Source organism: Ailuropoda melanoleuca, chromosome 13, assembly GCF_002007445.2.
Source record: "Ailuropoda melanoleuca isolate Jingjing chromosome 13, ASM200744v2, whole genome shotgun sequence".
Lineage (NCBI taxonomy): Eukaryota > Metazoa > Chordata > Mammalia > Carnivora > Ursidae > Ailuropoda > Ailuropoda melanoleuca.
The window spans coordinates 66,981,850-67,002,617 of NC_048230.1; the positions used below are offsets into that span (position 1 = coordinate 66,981,850).

Sequence of the window (20,768 nt, forward strand, 5' to 3'; positions counted from 1 at the left end):
GAGAGAGAGAGAGAGAGCAAGAGAGCACAAGCAGGGCCAGAACAGAGGGAGACACAGACTCCTCACTGAGCCGGGAGCCAGACACGAGGCTCGATCCCAGGACACTGGGATCATGACCCAAGCTGAAGGCAGACAGTCAACTGCTAAGCCACCCAGGTCCCCACTCCACCCGACTAATCAATAAAATCTTTAAAAAAACAAAAACAAGGGGCGCCTGGGTGGCGCAGTCGTTAAGCGTCTGCCTTCGGCTCGGGGTGATCCCAGCGTTCCGGAATCGAGCCCCACATCAGGCTCTTCCGCTGGAAGCCTGCTTCTTCCTCTCCCATTCCCTCTGCTTGTGTTCTCTCTCACTGGCTGGCTGTCTCTGTCAAATAAATAAATAAAATCTTTAAAAAAAAAAAAAGAAAGAAAGAAATGGCTAACATTATTTAAAAAAAAATAAAAATAAATAAATAAATAAGCAAAAACAAAAACAAAAAAACTTAAGAGTAACTGTAATGAAATCAAATAGTAAGTCTTTTGATACCCTGAGGAACTGAGCAGAGAAGAAAACCACCGATAGATTGGTTTCCAGATTCTAGGAGGGTTGTGGTCATGGTGGGTTTAGGATAAGCCATTCTCCTAAACCCTCCTGTTCTTTGGTATTTCTAGGCATCTGGCTGAGTTGTGGAGAACTCTGGAGGTGGAACTGTCCAGCACCACCTGGATTCTGTGGAGACTTCTGAGGAAGCTGCAGAAATGCCATAATGCGCCCACCCAGGAGAAGATGGCCTATGTGGCTGTTGCTGTAAGGCAGTGAGCTTTGCCTCTCCCGACTTCAGCACAACATACTCCCTCTCTCGGGATGACTGGTCCAACACTCCATCTGGAGAGTGTCTCTCTTCATCCCTTTCAAAGTTTGCTTCTGTTATCCATTTATGAATCTATAATTTCTCTACCAAGGGATTGACATGGAGGGGGCTCAGGAGAGTGAAGGAATCAATATGGTTTAATGAAGTTTGTTTGGTTTAATCGATGTGGTTAAATGTTCCCTTATCCTTTAAAAAATATCTATCATCTGGGTCACTTGGGTGGCTCAGTTGGTAAACTGTCTGGCTGTTGATCTCAGCTCAGGTCTTATCTCAGGGTTGTGAATTCAAGCCCCACACTGGGCTCCACCTCAGGCATGGAGCCTACTTTAAAATAAATAAAATAAAATAAAATTAAATTAAATTAAATTAAATTAAATTAAAAAATGATTCATCATAGTTAAAGAGCAATACACAACTCGTAAAGAAAAAAATCAAATAATACAGAAGAATATAACATAGAAGGAAAAGGTCCTCCTTGAGCAGAGGCTGGCAACTTTTTCTATGAAGGACCAGAATGCAAATATTTTAGTTTTTCAGGCCCCATATAGTCTCTATAACATATTCTTTGGATTTTTTTTAAAAACAGCCTTTCAAAAATCTAAAGGCCGTTCTTAGTCTAGCTGTATCATCTCCCTAAAAATGAACTTTCTAGAAGTGTTAACACATATATAAATTTTTTGTGTATGTATTTGTTTGGTATACTTTTTCCTCCACTTTTTTCCTTTTAGGTAGACTTTTTTTAGAGCAGTTTTAGGTTTACAAGAAAATTGAACAGAAAGTACAAAGTTTCTGCTCTCCGTTCCCTACATGCACAGCCTTCCCCACTATCAATATATACTTTTTATTTTCTTTTCTTCCCTACCACGTTATGGTTCAGCTTTCTCTGACCTAAGTTATTGTCATATAGGTTTTCTTTAGCTTCCAAAATTATCCCGACATCTCTAACCTGCCATTGTCTCCTCTCCTATTCTCTCTGTTCTTGTGGATTTATACTTTTTTTTTTTAAATCCCTGTAATGTTATCTTAGTTTTAAGAGTTAGGTCAGATAAAGGTATATATTTAATAGTGTTAGCCTGTAAAATTGTATGTATATATTAGTAGGATCAAATTATATATACTGTTTGATGACTTGCTTTTTTTAATTTAACAATATATGAACTACTTTCCATGTCAAAATATAAGACTCTCATCCTTTTCATGGCTGCATAGTAATTTATTTTTTCTTACTTTCCTAAAAATAGATAATATGTAACATGATACAGAACCATTTATTTCATTTCCAAGTTTCCTCTTAGTGAACATTTTGACATTTTTCAAATTTTTACCATTAAAACAGTGCTACAGTAAACTTAATCATGCATATATAAATTTTGTTATACATACCCAATTATTATTACTTTTTTAATTAGGCTCCATGCCCAGTGTGGAGTCTAATGTGGGGTTTGAACTCACGACCCTGAGATCAAGACCTGATCTGAGATCAAGTACCTGACTCTTAGTTTCAGCTCAGGTTGTAAGATCAAGCCTCACATTGGGCTCTTCGCTCAGCGCGGAGTCTCCTTAAGAGTCTCTCTTCCTAGTCGCTCTGCCCCCTCCATGCTCCCTCCCTCTAAAATAAATAAATCTTTTTAAAAAAAAGAGTTGGATGCTTAACCGACTAAGCCACCCAGGCACCCCCTAGTTATTTTCTTAGGATAAAGGCCATTGTAGAGGAATTTCTAGCTCAAGGGGTAGGCTTATTTAAACTTTTGAGAATTCCCAGATGGTCCTCTAAAACGTTGCCTTCTGCCAGTCATATAAGAATGCCCATTGACCCACACCCTTGCCACACTGAGCCTTCCTAGCCTTTTCATTGCTGCCTAGCTGGTAGGTGAAAAAGGAATATTATTTTAATTATTATGTTGTTATTGGTGAGATTGAACATTTGTATATGTTTTTTAATTGGCCATTATATTTGGTGACTTGTCCGCTCATGTTCTGCACACCAGAGCTTCTCACATTTAATATGCACACAAGCCCAGTCAGCTGAGGAGCTTACTGAAATGCAGATTCTGATGCCTCAGATCTGGGGGGGAGGGGCTTCAATGACTCCGTTTCTAACCAGCTCCCAGGTGATGCCAGTGCGGCTGGTGTGTGGCCCACACTTTGAGTAGCCCTTACGGTTTTTTCTTACTGATATATAAAAGCAGTTTATGTATTAAAAATATCACCTTGGTGCTCCTGGGTGGCTCAGTCAGTTAAGCGCTCAGGCACAAGCAGAAGCAAAGCAAAAGTAAGGAGCGTTGCTTGCCGGAGTTCAGCTCTGTGGTGTGCCTTTTCTACCGCAGGCAACAGATGCCCTTTATGAGGTGTTTGTGGGAAACAGGCTCCAAGCAGCTACGTTCCGACTCTTTCCTCAGCTTCTCATGACGCTGCTCATCCAGATACACCACAGCATTGGTCTCACCATGTCTGATGTCGCCATCCCAAGTGGCCTCTACGCAGAACAGGAAATGTCTTCAGAGGTCACCCCTTTGTGGTACTGCCTGTTGTGATTTCATTGACCTTAACTACCACGAAACGCTAGGCACTGTGGTAGACACAAGGATAGCTAAGATGTGGTCCCAGCTGTGGGAGAGCTTACAGTCGGCTATCGTGGGACATCAGGGTGAAATGCCCAGGAATCATTCTGAGCTCTCACTGGTTGGTGGTCTGGTTGTTTTATTGGCGCCAAGATAAATTCAGTAGAAATTTGCGGCACATGACTTTCTTTCAGAGGAAGTGCTCTAATGTGGATTATAGAACACCTAACTAAAAGTCAGGAGAGCTGAGTTCTAATTCTCATTCATTTAACTAGCTGTGTACCCTGGGCAAATCTTCCTGTTGTTCTGTGCCTTAGTTTCCCTATATGTAAATTAGGTCAGGCTAGGTACTCTCCAAGGACCCTCTAGTTTTAGGATTCTCTAGTGTGATATCCAGCATACTAGTTCAGTAAGTAATAGAGATAGTTTATTTAATTTTTTTGAGTAATCTCTCCATCCAGTGTGGGGCTCGAACTCATGAACCAGAGATTAAGAGTCACATGCTCTACTGACCCTGCTATGTGCCCCAGTAGTGAGGGTAGTTTAAAAAACTGTGGGGGGGGCACCTGGGTGGCTCAGTCAATTAAACATCTGACTCTTGATCTCAGGGTCATGAGTTCAGGCCCCTTGTTGAATTCATGATGGCGTGGAGCCCACTTTAAAAATAAATAATAAAAAGCAATGTGGGTAAATTTTATGAGACGGTATAAATTGTATCTAAAGAAAGCTTTTTTTAAAAAAAACAATGGGTTTGGGTTTAGCATCCCATATCATTTGTTTAATCATAGATTTCTTTTCAAACTCCCAGGGAAACAAAATCTGTTAGATTTCTTTATGCTAAAAATTTGTGTGAAGGGCCTTTCAAGTTATTAGAGCATTAGGAGTCTTTGGGGAAGTCTAGAAAGAAGAGAATTACCATCCAGAGCTATCAAGGCATGGCCCTCCTCAGTGAGAGAGCAGGGTGACTGTGTGCTGGTAAGTTGGAGGGACCTGTTCTATTCACTTGTACTGGTTTGGTTTGATTTAGCTTCGCCATACAGGCTACAAAGACTCTCCTTCTCAGAACATTGTGCTGGCAGGAATTCAACATCATGGAAAAGAATAAAGGATGGACCCTCCTGGAACGGAAAGAGTGCCATCTTCAGGGAGTATCTCTCCTTGCCAAGTAAGACTCCCTTGCCATGCACACCTGCTCTAAATCAGCACTGCTTTAGGTATTTTTCACCCTTTTAGTTAAAACAGCAACCAAGGTTGGATAACATCACAGGTTATGGGAACACCCATAATGCCGGGCAGATTTTTCAGAGGGCCTGCCACTGCCATACCGTCCTATGCACCTACAGCCGGGCAAAATCCTCAGAGGGCCCCCAGCTCTGGGAATCATGCAGTCTGGATAGGAGCATTTCTAAGAGGTGTCCTGTTGGGTGTTGTGTTTTGCAGTGCATTGCTGGAAAGAAATCACCTCCTTGCACATAAAGTCATGTACTTGTTGGTCCCTCTTCTTAACAGAGGGAATGATAAACATCAGCTCACATCTGCAGGATTTTTTGTGGAGGTAAGATTCATTAGAAGCTGGATTCAGGGGGCAGTTGGGTGGCTCAGTATGTTAAGTGTCTGCCTTCAGCTCAGGTCATGATCCCAGGGATGGGATTGAGCCCCGCATCAGGCTCCTTGCTCAGTGGGGAACCTACTTCTCTCTCTCCCTCTGCCACTCCCCCTGCTTATCCTCTCTTTCTCTCTCTCTGTCAAATAAATAAATAAATAAATATGTTAAAAAAAAAAAAAAAAAGGGGCGCCTGGGTGGCACAGCGGTTAAGCGTCTGCCTTCGGCTCAGGGCGTGATCCCGGCGTTGTGGTATCGAGCCCCACATCAGGCTCTTCCGCTATGAGCCTGCTTCTTCCTCTCCCACTCCCCCTGCTTGTGTTCCCTCTCTGGCTGGCTGTCTCTATCTCTGTCAAATAAATAAATAAAATCTTTAAAAAAAAAAAAAGAAGAAGCAGCAGCTGGTTTCAGGAAGCCTCTAAAGCCACAGTACCTGCCTTCCTGGGCCCTATACAACTTCGTGGCAGGCTGGGATCCATTTCACGTGGGATAGAAATAGTCTCAGATTCAAGCCTACTGAAGTTCTTCTTGCCATATATTGATTATTCGGCATTCCTTATATACCCACAGTGTAAGCATCACCCTGTAACATAGAGTTTTCAAAGGAAAATACATATTTTGGAGTTGGTGGGAAAGTGGCTCTCTTCATGAAAAAGGGCTTAAAGGTAACTTCTTTGGCTAATTTCTGGGTTCTTTCAGCTTCTCCAGAGTCCAGTCGCTAGGAGACTTCCCAGCATATACTCTCTTGTCCGCTTGAAAAACTGGCTACATCATGGAAATAGTGTCTTCAAATTTCTTGCCCTAAGGGGACTGCGCTATCTTATCAAACACCAGGAGATGGTAGGAGGGGCCCCCGACCACTGATTCATAAGTCATAAATCAAACATAACCCAGAAAGAAACTGGTAACAGCTGAGAAGGAAATTGGGTAGCCTGGGAATAGGAGAAAGTAGGAATACAGCCCTTTGTACCTTTTAAATTGTATGCCTAGAAAATATGTAAGTACCAACTGAAGTATTTCATGAAATCATAAGAAATAAGTCCAAGACATGGATATTCATAATATTTGAAACCTATAATTTGTGTAGGGAGGTACCCTCACTATCGTCACAGCCAAGGTGACATTCAGGTGTCCTTTTATGTCTTGTACCATGTTGCCCTAAGGAGTACATTGGATAAGACCATGATATCTGCTCCCAAGATGCGTATCCTGTAAACAAGGATTACTGACATTCATGTTGAAAGAGAGCTCATTTTCTATAGGCCTAGCTAGAAACTAGGCCTGGGTGAGATAGAAAGATCAATCCCTGGGCCTTCAATTTTATCACTTGAGTTCTATTTTTTTTAATAGTCAAATATGTATATATATCTGAAACAAAGATGACAGATGCTAGCCCGTTAATTCTGGTTGTTTGGATACACAAATATTTGTTGCCTTATTCTATTTACTTTTTACATGTATGTTTTAAACTTTGAAACTCTGAGATTACTTCCTTTTGGGAGTTTCAGAAGAACAGAATCCCAATTCAGAATGGGAAGGACCCTTAAGTGTCCTCAGTCAATTTCTGCTTGAATTCCTGCAAGGAATCTTACTGCCTCTGGATACATTCCATATTAGAGAACGCACTGTGACCTGAGCTAGCCATTCTACTTTCTTTCATTGTAAGCGATTTCTTACATTAATCCATAGTTTGTTACGGGACCATTCCCACCTGGTCCCACTTCTGCCCTATGAGGCAACTTTCAACAGCTCTGCCCCTTCTCTACGAATCAGCCCTGCCAATACTGAGAAGGCAATCATGCCCTCTTTACTTTTCTGTTCTCAACTAGCCAGTGCTACCAAACATTCAACAAGCACCAGGTACTGAGTAAAGGTGGGGAGCCCTACTCTGGTACCAGATGAAGTGCTTTCAGAAGGGTGATAGTGTACTCCCTTTGGGCACACAGAGGGAAGGCATCAAGAGCCTGTTGCCATGCATCGTAGACCTCTTACGTGAAACCGACGAGAAGATTGTTTTGTTGGCCATCCAGATACTCCTGCAACTCGTTGAGACAATGGATTTCAACACCTTGACAGCCATGATGAAGACCCTGTTCTCCCTTTTTGGTGATGTAAGACAATGAGAGAGGAGAGACTTTCCTAGGGGAGGGTAATTGCCATAACAGCATAGAAATTGGGATAGTAATAAATAGACTCTGTTTTATATAATTCTTTTTATGTTCATAGCACTTTCAAATCTCCTCTCTTAAGACCCTTCCAGGTAACTTGTGATGTTGATAGGACTGGTGTTACTGTCTTTCAGATTTAAGAAGAAACAAAAAACAAAACTGAGATGTAGAGACTTGCCAGGGTAGCACCCTGATCATGGATTGGGGAGGGAGTTTGTAAAAGAAAAGACGTCTTTCAGGGGGCAATCAGGACTAGGTCAAGGTGGTGGACTATACCTATGTCCCCATCCCAAATCCCAAAGATTAAAAAAAAAAAATACATGGAGCACAATGAACCACATCCTTGGAAGAGTCAAGTATGGCGAGGCCGGAATTCTGAACTGCAGCAAAACAGCTTGTGTGAATAATGAATATAGTACCAGGCACAAGCTGTGCTGACTACATTTCTCATTTGCAGAGTGAGAGAACAACCAGTACTACAAGACAGCAGGTCTTGCTATCTTTGTGTATCTATTTGGCTTCTTGCCCTCAACTGCCTGTAGCTTAATAGCCTTATGTGAGGACTGGCGTTTCAACCAACCTAGCCTAACTTATAAAAGTTAGGCATGAACACTTTCAGTGACTTGCTTCCCTTTGGATACTCCCTTTGTAGGTGAGACCTGATGTTCATCGTTTCTCCATGACCCTCTTCGGAGCCTCTGTAAAATCTGTGAAATACACAGATTTCAAGGGTGTAGAGAATCAAGTCCTGGACAGCTTGGTCCCCCTGCTTCTGTATTCTCAGGATGAAAATGATGCAGTAGCTGAGGTAATCCCTCTGTCAACTTCTTTCATGCCTGAATAACTTCTAATCCAGAGCCAAATCTGCAAATAAGCATTCCATCTTTGAGGGCAGGGACTTTGTGGTACCATCTTTTTTTTTTTTTTTTTAAGATTTTATTATTTATTCGACAGAGATAGAGACAGCCAGCGAGAGAGGGAACACAAGCAGGGGGAGTGGGAGAGGAACAAGCAGGCTCCCAGCAGAGGAGCCTGACGTGGGGCTCGATCCCATAATGCCGGGCACGCCCTGAGCCGAAGGCAGACGCTTAACCGCTGTGCCACCCAGGCGCCCCTTGTGGTACCATCTTTATTCACCATTTCCTATAGCACAATCTACCTTTCAATTATTTTGCCTAAGTGAATTGTGTGAAAAATATTACTTCTTATTTCTGTATAGCAAATCATGGCCCTTTGTGGGTAAGAACAATATATTATACCTTTTTGTAGCCCCACCCCAATATTTAGCCTAGCACAGAGCCTAAAGACAGTGCCGAATTCAACAAACTCTTTTTGTTGACAATGGCAATATTCCATTATCTTTTTTCTTTTGTTCAAGAACTGCCTTCTGCCTTTAGACAAATAGACTTGTGTTGAGGCTAAGTCAGAAATAGTAGCTTCTCAGACAATCCAGAGAAGCCTCTACATCTCCTTAATCTTCTAAGAGTTTCTGCCATAGAGTTGTGGGGAGGATGTCGTCATCTTTAGTCCTGTCCCATACCTCAGGATCCTGTCCTGTCCAGCTAGCCACTTGAAAGATTCCAAAGTGCTAACTATGACCACCAGTTACAACAGTACAGAGGTGTGTTTAGGCTGCAAGGATTCGGGAAAAATGCTGGAGATTTCCACTACCCATACTCCCCATTACAGAAATAAAAGCGGGATCAGAAACAAGACTTAAGATTATGGTGGGCCCTGGTACCTTAACCTGGGGGAGATATTATAGTCTTGTAACCAGAAGTATGGAATATTTCAGGGACACCTGATGGCTCAGTCAGTTGGGCATCTGCCTTTGGCTCAGGTCATAATCTCAGGGTCCTGGGATGGAGCCCTGTGTTGGGCTCTCTGCTCAGCAGGGAGTCTGCTTCTCCCTCTCCCTCTGCTCCTCCCCAGCTCATGCTCACCCTCTCTCTCTCTGTCTCTCTCTCTTGCTTCATCACTCTCTCAAATAAATAAGTAAAAATCTTTTTGAAAAAAGAAATATGAAATATTTCAGACCCCAATAAAGTTTAGAGTAGATATCCCCAAACAAATGATGGAAAAGTATACCCTGTAGGGGTCACAGATATGTGGATGCATTGATACCCATCTCACCCCCTGCTCCCCATCAGCCCTTGGCAATCAGGCAAGGCATAGGGTAGCCAAGGCTCTGGGCTTACTTTCTTTCAAACCTTGAACGATCCCTAGCCTTGTCTTCAAGGCTCTTCAGAGGGTAGCCTAAGCAGAAAGGTGAAATCTAACATTAAACAGGTTAGGAATCAATAACACAGAGAACATAGTCTACCACCCACTGTAACAAATAAAACAGGAATAAATCATGCACCTATCCCCGGTTGAATTCCCCCAAGAACTATCATCCTGAATTTTATTGTTATCACTTCTGTGGTAATATTTTTTCATGTTTTAAAATTTTACATGTAGAAAAAAAACTTTGTATGTTGTATCATTTATAAATCTTTTACCATTTTGCTCTTTTTTGCTTATTTAGCGTTGTAAGATTTGCCCACATTGTGGGCTCCGGTTCGTTTATTCTCACTGCTATATAGAATTGCATCTCGAGGATATCTTCACACTTCTCCAGTGTTCCTATTCTTGGACATTTAGATTGTCTCCAGTTTTTCATCATTACAACGCTGCAATGAGCATTCTGTTACCTATTTCTCTGTGTACCTGTGTGAGAGTTTCTAGAGGGCATAAACCCAGAAGTAGAATATCTGGGCACCTTTAACTTACGAGATATTTACAAATAAAGAAAGTAGCTGAACTAACATGTATTCGCATCAGTCCCCAAAGGAATTTTCATGGCCCAAATCTAGTGGACCTGGGACAAGATGCTTGCTTGAATACTCCTAAGAGGTGGTATGTGGTACATGAGAGGCATTCTGAGAGCCATGAATAGAGAAGAAGCCCACTTGCTAAATTTTGCTCAAGCATCTGGATCGGGAAGGGATCAGTACTGTCCAGAATTCCTTCCAAGCCAGAGGTTCCACAAGGACTGTGTAAAGTGGCAGGAGACTGACATGGGAGCAGCAAGCGGGGGAGGGGGAGAGCCCTATCTCTAGCGCATGGGGTAGTGGGAACCCCTGCCCCAATCCCTGCTCTGGTATCAAACTGGATAGCTCTCACTTTTGTCTTAGACCAGTGGTTTCTACATCCTCCCCACAACTCTGCAGGCTTCATGGGCCTCCTTGAGGGGGACTGTTTGGGGAAATTGAAAGAGGGGAGGACTCTGGTTCCTTTCCATTCCTGCCCTCACTTTAGCCAGTTTTATTTGAAGAAAGGTAACCTCAGCTAAAAAATGCTTGAAGATGCTGATCTCTGATCATCCTTTTCACAGGAAAGCAGGCAAGTCCTAACAATATGTGCCCAGTTCCTGAAGTGGAAGCTGCCCCAAGAAGTGTACTGCAAAGACCCCTGGTACATCAGCCCCAGTGAAGCTGGAGCAGTCTGCACATTCTTTGTATGTGAGCAGTAATGGCTTTGTTCACACTTTTATATGCTAGCGTACTTATTTTTTCTGACGTATTTTTTAATGGAGGAACACAAGATAACGGAAACATTTCCCATCCCTGTTCACGTCAGTAGCTAATCTCCATGAACTGTCTTATACTGGGAATCTATTTCTCTAGTTTCCTCCCAGCTGAATCACAGACTCACTTTCTATTCCCACCTTTTCTCATAAAAAAAAGACTCTCTTTTGAATTCTTGGAAGCCCCTCTAATCTGGGTCAGGGACTATGGAGTCAGGCTGATAATAGTACAGGCTTAAAAAACTGTTTATGGAGTGAATTGAACTGGAGTTGTGTATTGCCTTTACAATGATCTCTAATCCTTTTCTTGGATATAGTGGATTGTTTTACCCTCTATTAGAGCATGTTTAGGGAGCCCCAGGCAAGGGTTGCCATGCAGCTGTAGGCCATGCAACATGATGGCAGCATGCCACTGGCTCTGCTAGGACCCAGATGCCATCCTTTCTCGTCACAAACTTTTTAAAGGCTACTGGGGCCAATCTCAGGGCAGGCTGGAGCCAGGGCAGTTTCAGCATCCATGGTTTTCTGACATCTGACTCTAGGACTGCTGGGATCCTACTACGAAGACACAAGGACTGACTATTCCCAGGGGTCTTCCATATGTGTAACCTGTTTAGGACCCAGTGCAGGCTCCTCTGATCAGACTTACAGGGCTAGGAAGCCCCACAGTGCCATTGTGTCGGGCTTTCCACAGAGGAGTATCTCTCTGACCTGTACCAGAACCTATATCCAAGGCACTGATGACAGTATTTACAGCAGAAATTCAGTGCTCTCAATGCATAAGATTATAGGTTGTCCATGTGACATCATAAGATCTATGGGAATAGATTCTGATGGTCCTCCTCCTTCCCTGAGCTGCCGATCTTTGTAACAGAACCAGTGAGAGGTACATTTATTCATCCAGTAAGCACGACACATCCAGTATGCAACAGGCCGTGGAGAACCCAGAAACATGACAAAGATATAAACTTCCTAAGGGAGCTTGCTAGCTAGTAAGGGCGATAAAACCTCTGTGGAAAATTAGATAGAAACTCAGGATGAAAAATGATAGGTGCCAAGAGATGGGTACCTGCAGAAGTGCTCAGAGCAGAGTGAGGTCGGGAAGGCAAGAGTGATCCAGGAAGAGCCAATAGGGGGGCAGAGCTCAAGACAGAGCTGAGGGAACAGAGAAGACTTAGATACAGAGAAATGGAGATGGACTTGGAGGCATCACGGGCACAACCTGCAGCACGAGGGGCTGTGAGCACGGTGTATCCCGAGGATGTAACTTGGTCTAGGGACTTGTTATTGTGGCGTAACATCAATTAAGCAACTGCAGTTACTATTCCAAGCACCATATTCTATGTGTCTAACATCTGGCATCGTCCCTGGCTCTGGAAACTACAGTGAGGCTGACAAAAACAGTGGTGTACTTCACTCCTTTCTACTCTTACTTTTGTCCCCACTTAGGGAAAAAAATGCCAGGGCAAAGTTAACCTCCTCGCCCAAACATTGACGTTCTCCAAGAATGCAAAACTTCCTATCAGAAGAGCAGCAGTCTTATTTGTAGGTATAAGCAATCCTTTCATTTCTACAGTCACTTTATCCTCTATTTTCCCAAATTGTGTTGTTGAGTATCCCCAGTCTTTATGAAGATGGCCTTGAAAACTCTTCTTTGGAGAAAAGGGCTGTTATCTCTAGGTAACTATCAGGCACTTGAAAGTCAGGTTTTTAGGATCTGTCCAATTATCAAAAGGCCAGTTCTGCCAACTGCTTAGAGCCAAAGCCAGACCACAGCCTCACTCACTTTATTCTGCATTTAGGACTCTTATTAAAGCACATGGATCATAACGAGCTCAAGATGAAGGGCACTGACTGGATAGAGAATGGTGAGTGATCACACACTTGGGTTTGGTTTGGGGTGCGTCACATTTCGAAAGGGATCTGAGGTGGTGACTGTGGGCAGGCTCTCTGACAGAGCTTAGACCCTGGGAACCAGACAGCCTGACTTTTACAGTAATGAAGACCTTGGAGACCTCAGGTGAATGACAGTCTCACCGGAGCCCAAATCCCCCCCCCCCATTAGGTGAGGACACGACCCTATTTGTCTGGAAACCAGATTTGATGAGTGTCTCAGGAACAATTCTTGGTTTCATCTAGAAATGCCATCTTAGTAAATTATGACGATAGTTCACAAGTACCACAGAGATGACTGCAGCACTGTTTTCTATAAGCGGTTGTCCTGTGAGGTGGCAGGACTTGGTAATACAGAGGGTTATAGTCATATAAGGCAACCACCATGTAAAAGGTTTCCTGACTTGTCGGTGAGTGGAAATTTTCTATAACTGTACAACTTTGAGGATTTAGCACTCAAAGAATTATTTATTCCCACTTAAGAAGTACTCCTACAATTAGAAAATGCCACGAAATGCCAAGCCTCACAACCCAAAAAAGTATGTACAATGAGAACCAAATTAAAATCCTGGGGGCGCCTGGCTGGTTCAGTCAATAGAGCATGAGACTCTTGATCTTGAGTCATGAGTTCAAGCCCCACACTGGGTGTAAAGATTACTTGAAAATAAAATCTTTAAGGGGTGCCTGGGTGGCTCAGTTGGTTAAGTGTCTGACTCTTTGTTTTGGCTTAGGTTGTGATCTCATAGTTGTGATCTCATGGTCGTGGGATTGAATTCCACTTCAGGCTCCACGCTCAGCAGGGAGTCAGTTTCCCTTCTCCTTCTTCCCCTCCCCCCATGCACTCTCTCTCTCAAATAAATAAATAAATCTTTAAAAATCCTTTAAAAAACTAAAATAAAATGCTGAACAATTCACTGCTTTTAAAATAAAAATATGTAACTGGTAAAATAGCCAGAAGATGGACCTTATTTAAGAAAGATTATGAGAGGGGCACCTAGGTAGCGCAGTTGTTAAGCGTCTGCCTTCGGCTCAGGGCGTGATCCTGATCCTGGCGTTATGGGATCGACCCCACATCAGGCTCCTCCCCTGGAAGCCTGCTTCTTCCTCTCCCACTCCCCCTGCTTGTGTTCCCTCTCTCGCTGGCTGTCTCTCTCTGTCAAATAAATAAATAAAATCTTTAAAAAAAAAAAGAAGAAAGAAAGAAAGAAAGATTATGAGAGGGGTGCCTGGGTGGCTCAGTCAGTTAAGTACCTGCCTTCGGCTCAGGTGCCGATCCCAGGGTTGGGATCAAGCCCTGCAATGGGCTCCCTGCTTAGTGGGAAGCCTACTTCTCCCTCTCCCTCTGCCTGCTGCTCCCCCTGCTTTGCTCTCTCTCTTTCTCTCTGTCAATAAATAAATGAAATTTTTTTTAAAGATTTTATCCATTTATTTGACAGAGAGAGACAGCCAGCAAGAGAGGGAACACAAGCAGGGGCAGTGGGAGAGGAAGAAGCAGGCTCCCAGCAGAGGAGCCCGATGTGGGGCTGGATCCCAGGACTCTGGGATCATGCCCTGAGCTGAAGGCAGACGCTTAACAACTGAGCCACCCAGGTGCCCCTAAATGAAATCTTTAAAAAGAAAAAAAAGAGGGGCGCCTGGGTGGCACAGCGGTTAAGCGTTTGCCTTTGGCTCAGGGCGTGATCCCGGCGTTATGGGATCACGCCCCACATCAGGCTCCTCCGCTATGAGCCTGCTTCTTCCTCTCCCACTCCCCCTGCTTGTGTTCCCTCTCTCACCGGCTGTCTCTATCTCTGTCAAATAAATAAATAAAATCTTTAAAAAAAAAAAAAGAGAGAGAAAGATTATGTGAGGGACGCCTGGCTGGCTCAGTTAGTAGAGCATGCAACTCTTGGTCTCAGGGTCATAAGTTTGAGCCCCACATCAGGGGTAGAGTTCACTTAAATTAATTAATTAAAAAGAAAAAAATTATTTGTATAAAAAGATTATGAGAGATATCAGTTAGACTTGTTGTGGTGATGATCGTGCTACAGTATAAACAAATGCCAAATCATTATGTTGCGCACCTGAAACTAATACAATGTTTTATGTTACATGTCAATTATACCTCAACAATAACAAAAAAGGCAAAAAAAAGTTTTCAAAAAAGGAGGATCATGCCACTTTTCTCTGACTTCTCCTACTTCCCCACAGCAATCAGAAGAAAAAGAAAGAAAGAGAGAGAGAGAAAGAAAAAGAAAGAAAGAAAGAAAGAAAGAAAGAAAGAAAGAAAGAAAGAAAGAAAGAAAAAGAAAGAGAGAAAGAAAGTCACATAGATCCTTTTATTCTACGAGGCAGGATTCTACACGGTTGATTCTATTTAATTAAAAGGAAATTATTTTCTAATCTAAAACAATGGGGAACCAAAGTTCCTTTTCCATTCTAAAGTCATTTATGTAGGAGATCTCTATAAGAGCCATATGAAATTGCCAGTCTGTAGGGCAAGTAACATTCTCATGTGGTTCAGCCTTGTGTGATAATCCCACCCTCTTCCTTCCCTAATGGTGGCTTATCTGTCTTAGAATAGGGTATTCTAGCACTCTTTTTTAAACGAATTTATGTCATTTACTGCAGGTAATGTTTAAGCTAAATTTAAATGGAAAAATAACAAAATTTTAAATATGAATTTAAACTGACTTTATGACAAAATAAGTTTCTAGTCTTGTAGATTCCAAAACTGATATCTGCTTCTTCATGTATTCTGTGAAACAGATAGATCTTAATGCAAGAAATGAAAGAAACTAAAAATAGTATTCCATTTTGGAAATAAACATGAATTTAAAGATTAAAATGCTACTTAAGAATTAAAAATCTTCAGGGACACCTGGCTGGCTCACTTGGTGGAGAATGCAACCTTTGATCCCAGGGTTGTAAGTTCCAGCCCCATATTGGGTGTAGAGATTACTTAAAAATAAGATCTTTAGGGGCACCCGGCTGGCTCAGTCAGTTAAGCATCTGCCGTCGGCTCAGGTCATGATCCCAGGGTCTTGGGATTGAGCCCTGCGTCGGACTCCCTGGTTAGTGAGGAGTCCACTTCTCCCTCTCCCTCTGCTCCTCCTCCTGCATGCATGCTCTCTCTCTCAAATAAATAAATAAATAAATATAATCTTTTAATAAAATAGAATAAAAATAACTTTAAAAAAAGATGAGGGGCGCCTGGGTGGCACAGCGGTTAAGCGTCTGCCTTCGGCTCAGGGCGTGATCCTGGCGTTCTGGGATTCGAGCCCCACATCAGGCTCCTCTGCTATGAGCCTGCTTCTTCCTCTCCCACTCCCCCTGTTTGTGTTCCCTCTCTTGCTGGCTGTCTCTATCTCTGTCAAATAAATAAATAAAATCTTTTAAAAAAATTAAATTAAATTAAATTAAAATTTAAAAAGATGAGATACCGGTATGACTTTTTCTGTCAAAATGGCAAAGACTACTAATTAATATTCAACATAGAGATGTTAAGGGAAAGCTGACATCTTTTTTTAAGTTTATTTTTTATTAAAAAATAAAAATAAAAAAGTTTATTTTTTTTAGTAATCTCTACACCCAATGTGGGGCTTGAACTCACGACCCTGAGATCAAGAGTCACATGCTCTTCTGACTGAGCCAACCAGTCACCCAAAAACTGACATTATCATACACTGTGCTGGTATGAGCATAGATTGATACACCTTTTTTATAGGGAAGTTTGGCAATATGTATCAAACCCTTTAAGTAAATATATACTTTGACTTATCAATCTCACTGGTAAGAATTTAACTTATGAAAATAAGCAGAAGTAGGTACAGGAATGTTCATTCCAGTGTTATTTAAAATAGCAAAAATGGAAAACATCCAAGATTAGATATACTAAGAAATTAGTCTCTAAGTATAACATATCCATATTATAGAATCATATGAAGCCATGAAAATATTTTTTATTTATTTTTTATTAAGTATAATCTCTCTCCTTTTTTTTTTTAAGATTTTATTTATTTATATGACAGAGAGAAAGACAGCCTGCAAGAGAGGGAACACAAGCAGGGGGAGCAGGAGAGGAAGAAGCAGGCTCCCAGCAGAGGAGCCCGATCTGGGGCTCAGTCGCAGAACTCTGGGATCACGCCCTGAGCCAAAGGCAGACGCTTAATGACTGAGCCACCCAGGCGCCCCAAGTATAATCTCTATGCCCAATGTGGGGCTTGAACTCACAACCCCAAGATGAAGAGTTGCATGCTTTACTAACTGAGCCAGTCAGGTGCCCCAAAGCTGGGAAAAATATTACAGGAAAAATTTTAATGACTTGGATATTGATGATACAATATTAAATAAAACAAGCAATTATTAGATAATATGTATAATGTGGTTCCATTGGAACAAAAAGGCACACGTGTAACTTAATAGAAAAAAGAAACTGAAACATAACAGTGGTTTTCTCTTGTGGTTGAATTATGGGTAACTATTTTCTTCTAGTGCTTATATGTTATCTAAATTTTCTGCACAATGAGCATGTATTTATTTTGCAATAAGAAAGATAAAAACTAAAAAAATTTTAAGAAAAAACTTAAAAGGGAATGATTTAAGAGTAGCCTCTAGGACTAGCACAGGAACTTAGAAATCAGCAGTCTTAGACAGTGCTTGACAGGTACGGATAATTTGACTTTAGATGGACTACTTGGCATTGTGGTTATTGTAAAGGAGTAAACCATTTGACAATTCAAAAATGAATAAGTTTTATAGGTCAAAATTGGAATTGATCTACAAATGTAAAACTTCCAGACAGAGTCTTAGAAAAAGTTAGTCCTTCATCTCAGCTTCTGTAGGCTTGTTGGCTGTTTGGTGTCTGGACCAGTGATCATTTGCATAGATCTTCACCTCCAACCTGGGTTTTCTGGCCATTTAGATCTGAGAGATCTGCTGGGTGATCCTGAGCCCTCTCTGCGCATCATCGCCTCTCGGGCTCTCTTCCGAGTGCACAAGATAGGGGCTGAACCAGATCCCAGGCAGTCCGGGTTGAGCAATCTTATGGGCTATCTTCCTACTTAGAAGTGCAAGGCAAGTAACATCAGGTAAAAATGAATTCTTTCAGAAATCACAAAAACAATAGTGCCCCCTTTTTTTTTCAGACTTAAAGCAATGCCAGCCTGAAGCTACCTCCACCCATTTCATTACCGCAGAACATATCTTTTGCTACCAAAGTCTTTAAGGAATTAGAATATAGGGGCGCCTAGGAGGCTCAGTTGGTTAAGAGTCTGCCTTCGGCTCAGGTCATGATCCCAGCGTCTTGGGATCGAGCCCCTCATCGGGCTCCCTGCTCAGCAGAGAGTCTGCTTCTCCCTCTCCCTCTGCTCCTTCCCCCTTGCTCATGCTCTTTCTCTCTGTCTAATAAATAAAATCTTTTTTAAAAAAGAATTTAGAATATATAAGGGAGGGTAGCTCTTGGTTTAAATTTGCAGAAATTGTGAAATTCTGCTGAGTTTTTGAGGCATGTCAGAACTTCCATGAAGTTACAATCTTGATACATAGGCCTAGCACAGCTTCAAAAGAGATTCTAAATAAATGTTAATATTGCAGTGTTAGTACTGTTGGGTCTTTCGTCAAAGCCCCATCAACTTGTCAGCAATCTTAGGAATAAAGTAACAACCAATTCTTATGGTTTGCTATTATTGGTCTATTTTTATAAAATCCCCGTGGCCTTTCTCCTCCTTTCTCTTTCCCTTAAAAACCTTCAAGCAAGAAAATATTTCTGAAGTAATATAATACTAAATCTACCCCAGTTATGCAAGATTTCTACTCTTTCCTTCCCCTTTTCATTTTCCTGATTCCCTCTCCTACAACTACTGTCAGATCCTCAAGTGGCTCCAGGACGGGAGCTCTCGTTTGCTGAGCACCCACTGTCTGCTTTCTCCATAGATGGAGAAAATTTTTGATAAGTGTCCCAAAAAAGAGATTAGTTTGTGTTGGGTGAATACTTTTGATGAGCTGCATGTAGAAGGGTGGGAACCCCCAAGAGGCATGCCAGATTAATTAGAAATGGTCACTATTGGTCTACTTCCCAGGCTTTTGTTTGGTGGAGGACCGTAAGTGGAGAGCCACAGCTGAACTGTCTAGGGCAATGGAGAGGCCTCCGGGAGATGGTATGAGAAAAGAAAGGAAATGAGTCAACTGGCATGTGAAAAATAGACTCATCCAACGGTGAATTGCACAAAGTTTTTGTTGTAAAGTGAGCAACATGAATCCTCACCACCCTGTCCCCCAGATTTTCACCTTTCACCCCCAGCCCTCTGCCAAGACATTTTACAAATTTCTCTATGATTAATGGTGAGTTGGGTTTGTTTTAGGGGTTGTCTCAGCATGCCAAGTGTGATCTCAAGAGGATTGCTGCCCAAGAGAGGTCTTCATATTTGAGACTAGCATTCAGGAGTTTTGAGCTAATTGCAGGCCCCAGCTGTCCGCTGAATTAAATCTTCACCTTTGAGCAGAGTCAAGAGGACACCTGGAGGATAGCTGCTGGATGCTAAACTTCAGTGCACTGAGCACATTTGAATTACACGCAGCTCTTGTGCCCTCTCCTTGGTCTCACTGCGTTAAACCACCTTTAGTCTCTTTCGAACTATCCATTATTTTGTGGCTTATCGAGCAAAAATGACTAGCACTCACTGAATGTTTACAATGAGCCAGACTCTTAAGTAAATTATATGATTAACTCTTTCAGTCCTCAAACACTCCATGTATGGTTCTCTCCATTTTACGCATGGGAAAGCTGAGGGACAGAAGTTGAAAGTGACTTGCCTGAAGTCACATAACTAGTAAATGCCAGGATTCAAACTCAAAAGAGTCTGACCGCCAAGTCCACACCCTTGGCTGGTCTGTGCTGCCCTTTTCTCATCTGCTCTGTCCCTCTCCTTCAATAAATGCAGAACTACTCTACCATGAATCCCAGTTGCTGAACTCGTACCCCAAATCCATGTAACCAAAAAAAAAATGCTGTAAAAGTGATATTGAGCCTCAAATAATAAAAACAGAGTTAGCATACCTCATTTTTCAATAGGTTGGAATGTGTGTCAAACACTGTAGAGGGGTGGACTTAGAATAAAAGGTGGTGGATATTCTTGAGGAATATTGTTTGAATCCTGGGTTTGATCTCATATACTACCCTGTCTCACAGCAGTGAACAGACCTCTAGGTTGAAGATGTGATTTAGATCCCCAGAGACATGTAAGAGTTTTAAGAATCCTTTCTCTTCATTCATATTTATGCCAGAGTCCCTTTCCATCCAGGCAGATTTTTATTTTCTGAGTAATACCACCAACAGGGAGGGGCAAGTACAATATTTATGTTTCATTGTGTTAAAATTCACAGAGAGAAGCATCCATTAAGAAGCAGAGGTCTGGGGCGCCTGGCTTGGCCAGTTGGTGGAACATGCAACTCGATGTCAGAGTCGTGAGTTCAAGCCCAATGTTGGACATAGAGATTACTTTAAGAAGGAGAAGGAGAAGAAGAAGAAAAAGCAGCAGCAGCAGAGGTCTGCTTTTTATTACCTCAGCAGTTTGGGAAAGGCTGAAGAAGTACTTAATGGTGATTACATTAACAAGTCCTTTAATTTCAAATATCTCCATTATTTTTTTACAAGGCTCTCCTCAGACATAGGTTTGTGTTGTTACAGAATTTTTTAAATATACAAGACAAAAATTTCTGGACATTTAATTGTGTTATAATATGTTAAAAGTTCAATATAATTTGATATGATTTCAGTGTTATTTTCATCATATACAATTAAAAGGTATCGTTCATTATCTATTACTGGCCCAGCCATGTCTTTATTATTTTAGATTCTTACTTTTTTCACTCTGAATATTGCTTTACTTCCTTATACCGAGGTACATATTTATAAGAAGTTACTTTTTTTTTCTTATTGGAAGATTAAACGATCATGTAAGTAAAAGATGGGATTGGGGGAAGGACAGAATCTCCTAGACATCAACCCTGGCAAATAAACTTGCACTAGGTAAAACTGTAAAATCTCTCTCTCCTCACAGCTTAGCTTCCCCCTCCTTCCTGGCTCCAAGCCCCTTTTCTATCCTTTTTCTAATCCCTTTCAGGAAAGGATCTAATGAACTGGTT

General features: G+C 41.8%; 1 protein-coding gene across 1 annotated transcript in view; it reads left to right on the forward strand.

The window, feature by feature from the left end:
• The window catches only part of MROH8 (maestro heat like repeat family member 8), a 57,484-nt gene extending 37,052 nt beyond the window's left edge, over positions 1-20,432 (forward strand). The window contains exons 13-24 of the mRNA XM_011219624.3: positions 652-787; positions 3,179-3,369; positions 4,440-4,577; positions 4,853-4,967; positions 5,715-5,855; positions 6,962-7,126; positions 7,836-7,991; positions 10,560-10,682; positions 12,201-12,300; positions 12,554-12,619; positions 17,548-17,713; positions 20,007-20,432. Of these exons, the coding sequence (XP_011217926.2) occupies positions 652-787; positions 3,179-3,369; positions 4,440-4,577; positions 4,853-4,967; positions 5,715-5,855; positions 6,962-7,126; positions 7,836-7,991; positions 10,560-10,682; positions 12,201-12,300; positions 12,554-12,619; positions 17,548-17,690 (1,474 nt within the window). The 3' untranslated portion in view covers positions 17,691-17,713; positions 20,007-20,432. The remainder of the gene's footprint in view (positions 1-651; positions 788-3,178; positions 3,370-4,439; positions 4,578-4,852; positions 4,968-5,714; positions 5,856-6,961; positions 7,127-7,835; positions 7,992-10,559; positions 10,683-12,200; positions 12,301-12,553; positions 12,620-17,547; positions 17,714-20,006) is intronic.
• The last annotated feature ends 336 nt before the right edge of the window (positions 20,433-20,768 follow it).